The sequence below is a fragment of the Fringilla coelebs genome (genome assembly GCF_963513975.1).
Source record: "Fringilla coelebs genome assembly, chromosome: 2".
In the NCBI taxonomy this organism is placed as follows: domain Eukaryota; kingdom Metazoa; phylum Chordata; class Aves; order Passeriformes; family Fringillidae; genus Fringilla; species Fringilla coelebs.
This window is the reverse complement of record NC_140029.1, coordinates 74,587,175-74,593,385: the sequence shown is the minus strand read 5'-3', so window position 1 is coordinate 74,593,385 and position 6,211 is coordinate 74,587,175. Positions and strand designations below refer to the sequence as shown.

Sequence of the window (6,211 nt, the reverse complement as noted above, 5' to 3'; positions counted from 1 at the left end):
AGGGGGAGCTGGACAAGCTTGAGAACTGGGCCTGTGGGACTTTCATCAGGTTTAAGTGCACCAAGTGCAAAGTGCTTCATGTAGGTCTGGGCAGCTCCCGGTATGAACATGGGCTGGAAACAAATGGAGAGCAGCCCTGCTGAGAAGGACTTGGGGATGGATGGAGGATGAGAGGCTGACCATGAGCTGTCAGTGTGCTCTCACAACCCAGAAAGCCAGTGGTGTCCTGGGCTGCATCCAGTGGTGGGCAGCAGGCCCAGAAAGGGGTTTCTGCCCCTCTGCTCTGCTCAGACCCCACCTGCAGGGCTGCATCAGCTCTGGGGTCCCAGCACAGGGAGGGCAGGGACCTAGTGGTACAGAGGAGAGACACTGGCATGATCAGAGGGAGGGAGAACCTCCCCTATGAAGAAAGGCTGAGAGAATTTGGATTGTTCAGTCTAGAAAAGAGAAAGCTTTGGGATGACCTAGCTGTAGCCTTCCGGTACCTGGTGGGGGCTTACAAGAAAGCTGGAGAGGGACTTTTCACAAGAGCAGGTAGTGATAAAACAAGGGTGAATGGATTCAAACTAAAAGAGGGCAGATTTAAATTAGACATTTGGAAGAAATTCTTCACTCTCAGCACGGTGAGGCACTGGAACAGGTTGCCCAGAGAAGCTGTGGATGCACAATCCCTGAAGTGTCCGAGGCCAGGGTGGATGGGGCTTTGAACAACCTGGTGTAGTGGTACCCCTGCCCACATCAGAGAGGCTGCAACTGTATCATCTTTAAGGTCCTTTCCAACCAAATCCGTTCTATGGTTTTGTGATTCCCCCACACCATCACATTCCTGAGGACAAAATTTATGCCAGCACTAAGCACATACCCCTTTTCTATTAAGGCTTTATTTCTTTTTTCCTTTCTGTTTCATAATCTCTATCAGTAATTCGCAGCGATTTCCTTGCTGCGGCACGAACTCATTTCTTTGGGTTGCATTCCACCCTTCCCACCCGGGCGCAGGCCGGGCCGGGGCGGTGCCTTCCGGCGGCGCGGCCCGAGTGACGCGCTCCGGCTGCGCCCGGCCCCGCCCCGCCCGGCCTGCACTACCCACGCGGGGCGGCGCGGCAGCATGGGCCGGCCCGGCGGCGGTGGGCCCGCGGCGGCCGCCATGGACCCCGTGCGCAGCTTCGAGCGCTGGAAGAAGAAGTACACCCGGCGGACGAAGAGGCTGCGGCTGCAGCGCAAGGAGAGGAAGCGGCCCGAGTGGCAGGTGGAGCGGGAGAACATCGGCCGCCTGGTGCAGCGCTACCCCGAGGTATGGCCGGGCCGGGGGCGAGGGGCTGCGCGGGGCGGTCTATGAAGAAGGGTCTGTCCTCGTGTGGCGTGTGTGTGGATAGAACCGGGAGGAGGAGGGATGGTATCTAGGTGCTGGGCAGGGGTGGGGAGCCCCCCTGGTGGGCAGGGCTGTTGGAGGTGCCCGTAGGTAAGAGGTGTGTGGGGCGGCACTGCTCTGCGGCGGGCAGTGGGCTCTGCCTGCCGCGAGGTCGGGATGAGGCTCTGCTCCTTCTCCCCAGGCAGAGGAGCAAGGGCCGGCAGCCGCAGTTCCAGGGGTTTTGGTGGAGGTGACTGGACAGGCTGCGGAGCCGGGGGCAGTGGGAGCCTCGGGCGGGGGAGTTTGTGTGGTTAAAAGGGTAGCGAGGAGGAGGAGGGAGGAGGCTGAAGCAGGTTGTAACCAGGGGCGCTTGGCCCTTCTCGCCAGGCAACGTGGGTTTCCGTGTTGCGTCTCCAGAGAAGATGCACGACGGGCAAACCATCAGTATGAATGAATGTGATGTTTAGCCTCAAGTCAGGAAATAGGTATTTGAATGCGAGACCTGAAGTGAGCGGTGTTGGTTTTGTTTCTCAGAGCCCCTTGAATTCCTGCGGGAGATAGTCGGCTTTGGAATCACACTGATTCGTGGAAAGCGCTGTAATTGTGGATAACGGGTTAGATGTGTGCTGCCTGTGGTGCTGCTCTGCCTCCTGCCAGCTTTTGCTGAGTTTACAGGGCCGTTGTACTTGGTTATGCAGCACTCGGCACAGCTGGTGGTAATGTCTTTTTGGTGGTTGTGATTTGAGCAGAAAGTAATGACAAGACGTTTAGAAGAAACACATCTGTTACCATAAAGAGGTCATGTTAGTTCCATTAGTTAAGATACAGCATTCTTGAGCTCACTGGATCATTTGCTTTGCTATCTGAAAACAAGTGGCATTGTTCCTCTACTCCTAGCCTTGGCTATGTGAATGTCTGTGGATGTTTCTGTGTCACTAATGTGACTGCACATGCATCTGTTTCTGGGCATGGGCAATAGCTCTGTTTCATTGTGCAGCTTGGGGCAGCGTAGGTGGGGGTTGGATAGTGGAAGGTCATGTTTGTGTGTGTTTTTGGGTGTTGAAGAAAAGAGGCTTATAGCTTTCAGGCTTTCATGAAACTTTCAGTCTTTCAGTGTTTTCATCAGAATTAAGAAAGAGTAAACATATGCTTGAATTAGGATGGTTCTGGGGGCTCTTGGTCTCATCTCTGCTGGGGCTTTGCTGTCCTTTTGCTCCAGGATTCTCTTGCCTGTGAATTTATGGTTGAATGCCCGCCTCACTTTCTGTCTTCAGTCCTTCAGATAGTCTTTTCTGGTCCCTGAGAAGGTTTTCCTCTGGGTGTTTCCAGTGTTTCTTCCATATTACCCTGGATCTGGTTAAAGTAGGAGTGGGAATTGTGAAGAAGAGCCATGTGCTTGGATCATCAGTGGCCTCCAGTGAGTTCTGCATGATGCAGATTGCTTAGGGACAAGGGAAGTACGAAGCTTTTGGGTGAGCTCCTCACTGTGAAGAGCAGTGGCTGGGGTCTCTGGCACACAGGTTCTGCGTGGGTTAGACTTACGTGTGCATGTGATAGTGGTAGAATGGTTGGTGGATGCAAGATGATCCAGCTTGGCCTCCTGTACATGATTTTATGTGTGAGAATGACTGCAGTGACCAACGAGACAAAATTAATAATGAAGACTCAAACACTATACTTTGTTACTGGATTTTTTTTTCCATTTGTTGACATGTGATAGCAGGTGTGTGGCAGCATAGATGGAAAATGTGAAATTTAGTTTCAATGTGTCCATATCGTGGAACCATTTTCTGTGTTATATGCTCATAGATGATTCACTGTTGATTCAGTGACTTTGTTGCCTGTCAGGTGGGGACATGGACATGGTCTTTTCCACACAGTTGTGCTCATGAAAAGCATTAACAGTCTAACTGATGTGCTGGGGAACTGTTTGTGAAAAATCCTTTCTAGTCTGCTTGGTGTTGAGTTAGATCAGAATAGCATTTGAAATACCTGAAATTAGCTGGCTGCTCTCATGGAGATGATTAGAAAAAGCTCATGGTTACAGCTTCCCAGCAGATGAGCAGACGTAGTTACTTTGGAGGGAAACAAAGTAAGTAGAAGTTGGTGGTGTTTTCCACTGGTGTGTGAAGAGGTGGGGTGGGACTATCAGAAGATCTACCTCAGACATCAGTCCTTCTTATGCTTTCCATTTGGACATGACTTAAAAATGTATCAGTACCTTCGAGTTTAAAGGTGCTACAGCATAACATTATTCAGCTCCTGGAAGTGTGCAGGGCAGAGAAACAATACAGGAAGTTTTGTGACATGGCCTTTCCCAACATTCCTTGCTCTTTTAATACTGTTTTCACCTTTATTTCCTAGCACATCTTTGAACGAGTTAGGCTTGTGCATGTAACGATTTTTAAATTGATTTAGAGAACTTTAAGGTAGAAGAGTGGAACAATATCTGTATTCTTTTTTGATTAATACATCTGTTCTTACTGATTCATCTAGAGTTAAAAAGAAGTTGACTACTGAAATACTTTAATTATTTAGAACAATTTCAGATTGCTGCAATAACCTATTTGATGTGTCACAAACCTGTTAAAATCTATCCCTTTAGTTGCCCATAATCGATTGCATGAATTCTTTTTTGGTGTTAGTAAAATGCTTTTCCCTCCTGTAGGCCTACTCTTCTTCTATGCAGGGAGTCTCTTGGCTGAAATTAACCAGAAACTGTATACATCACTGAGTTGTAAATATATTTAGCATGTGAAATAGTAAGACTGGGAATTACCATCTAAATTTGGAAGTACTTGTCAAGAATTCAAATTTAGGAAAGTCAAAAAAAAAAAAAAAAAGACCCATTTTTATGGTGATTCTGGTAGGATTTTTCCCCTCCTCCAAAATAATGTTCGGCAAAAGTTTAATTGCTCTGTTAGGACACAGTGAAAGCTTGAAATCTACCTTGCAAGAGCTTTACTTTGAAATGTGTCAAAACCAGGTTTTAATAAGAGCATTATAACTTTTTACCTGTTTTTACCTTTTATTTATAGAGATTAAATTCATGTCTTAAGTTGCTTGTCTTGATTTTACTGGAGAGAACTAGGCTGAAAAGAGTGCTCTTGTGATTTAGATGCTTTAAACAGCTATAATGTCTCAGTTTTCTATAACAGGCAAAGCATGTAAAAGGCTTGGTACTTCAAGGAGATACAAGGCTGATCTGACAGCTCAGTAGTTCTTTATCTGAAGCCTTCTCTGGAATTGTTAACACAAGGTGTCAGGAGGATATGAAGACTATTTTGCTTGGTCCCTGATTTGGGAGACTTTTGTTCAGCAGTTTGTTAGAGATAAACAATACCTATTAGAAATGCATGAGTTGTAAGCTCCAAGTTTGACATTTAGAAATCTCAGTTTATGGATTTTAGTCAGCATGCATTCAGAGCTGTGTAGTCTAGCTTCTTTTTCAGGCTTTATAAATTCATATTTATAAATTTTTTTGTCTTGAGTTTTGTGGGTTTTTTTTTGTCCTGCTACTATTAGTTGTGAAATTTGACAGTGAAAGCTGTTCACATCTGCTAGAACAGCCTTGAAAATGCTACATTTTTTCTAACAGCTCTACTTGACACCTCATCTTTGTAAACCATTGAGCAAACTCATGGACTCAAACACTTTTTGTTGGGAACTCTGTGTGTGTGTGTGTGTAATTAACAGCTCTCAAACATGGGTGCATACAGAGAACTAAGTTAGTAGGTCTCAGGAAAATTAACTACTTTTTTAGTATTTTTTTTTAACCCTGTAGGACAGCTTAAAAAAATTCAATACACTGAGTGCCTAGAGGTTGGTGAGCTTCAGCACACAGGTGAACTCTTCTCAGTCAGGTAGATTGCTCAGTCAGGTAATACTGCTGCAGCTCTGGGTGCCCAGATATACCCTGCAGCAAGGATGAGTGTATATTCCCAGTAGATCCCTGCTGGTATTTAAAAAGTACATCTGGGCTCTGGTAAGGTGGAGATCAGGGGCCTCCTGAGGTCCTCTTCAGTCTAAATTGCTGAATGATTTCATGGTGGTCTGAGCTTTAAATTGTGCTATTAGCCTGCATTATTCAAGTATATAATTACTTACTGAATAGTTTATGGGAAATCTGTGGTTTAGATTAGGCCAAATTAGTATAGATTGCCTGACTAGCTAACTTGAATTGGGTCATATTGAACTATATATTTTTGTTAACACCAAGTTGTAGAATGGTATTCAATTCCTCTCTTATGGTTGGATTGTAAGCATTGATTAAAATTATTTTGTTTCAGATAAATGCAAGTGAAATCCAAAGATTTTCAGATTTTCCATTGTCAAAGAAAACCCTAAAAGGTGAGTATAGAACTTTTCTTTGGAAAAAATAATATAAGTAAAAGGGAATACATTGTTTATCTGCATCTGAACTTTTTTTTTCTTTAAACTAAGTTTTAGGTAAGTATTGCCATGTACAGCATTTTCTAAACAGAGCAATTCAGTTGTGGGCCAGACAAAATTGAATAGCTTTTTTTCTTTCTTCTTTTTTTTTATTCCTCTTCCTGTCCCACCCTCTCTCTTCCTACCCTGCAAACACTAGGACTGCAGGAATCTCAGTATCGTGTGGTGACAGAGATACAGAGGCAGACCATAGGTTTGGCTTTACAAGGTAAAGATGTACTTGGAGCTGCAAAGACTGGATCGGGCAAAACATTGGCTTTTATTGTTCCAGTAAGTAATTTACATCCTTCTATTTCTGCTCAAACCAAGTTATCTCTGATATACTAATGTCACTCAGTTCACATTAGTAGATCCTGAGAGAAGAGTTAAAATCCAACTGATCTGTTTCAGGAAAGCCAAGATACTTAGAAA

General features: G+C 45.0%; 1 protein-coding gene across 2 annotated transcripts in view; it reads left to right on the top strand.

The window, feature by feature from the left end:
• Positions 1-1,069: 1,069 nt before the first annotated feature.
• The window catches only part of DDX10 (DEAD-box helicase 10), a 153,587-nt gene continuing 148,445 nt past the window's right edge, over positions 1,070-6,211 (top strand). For both annotated transcript variants that reach the window (XM_084226145.1, XM_084226144.1), the window contains exons 1-3: positions 1,070-1,291; positions 5,638-5,698; positions 5,940-6,070. In XM_084226145.1, coding sequence (XP_084082271.1) covers positions 1,106-1,291; positions 5,638-5,698; positions 5,940-6,070 — 378 coding nt within the window. In that variant the 5' untranslated portion in view covers positions 1,070-1,105. The remainder of the gene's footprint in view (positions 1,292-5,637; positions 5,699-5,939; positions 6,071-6,211) is intronic.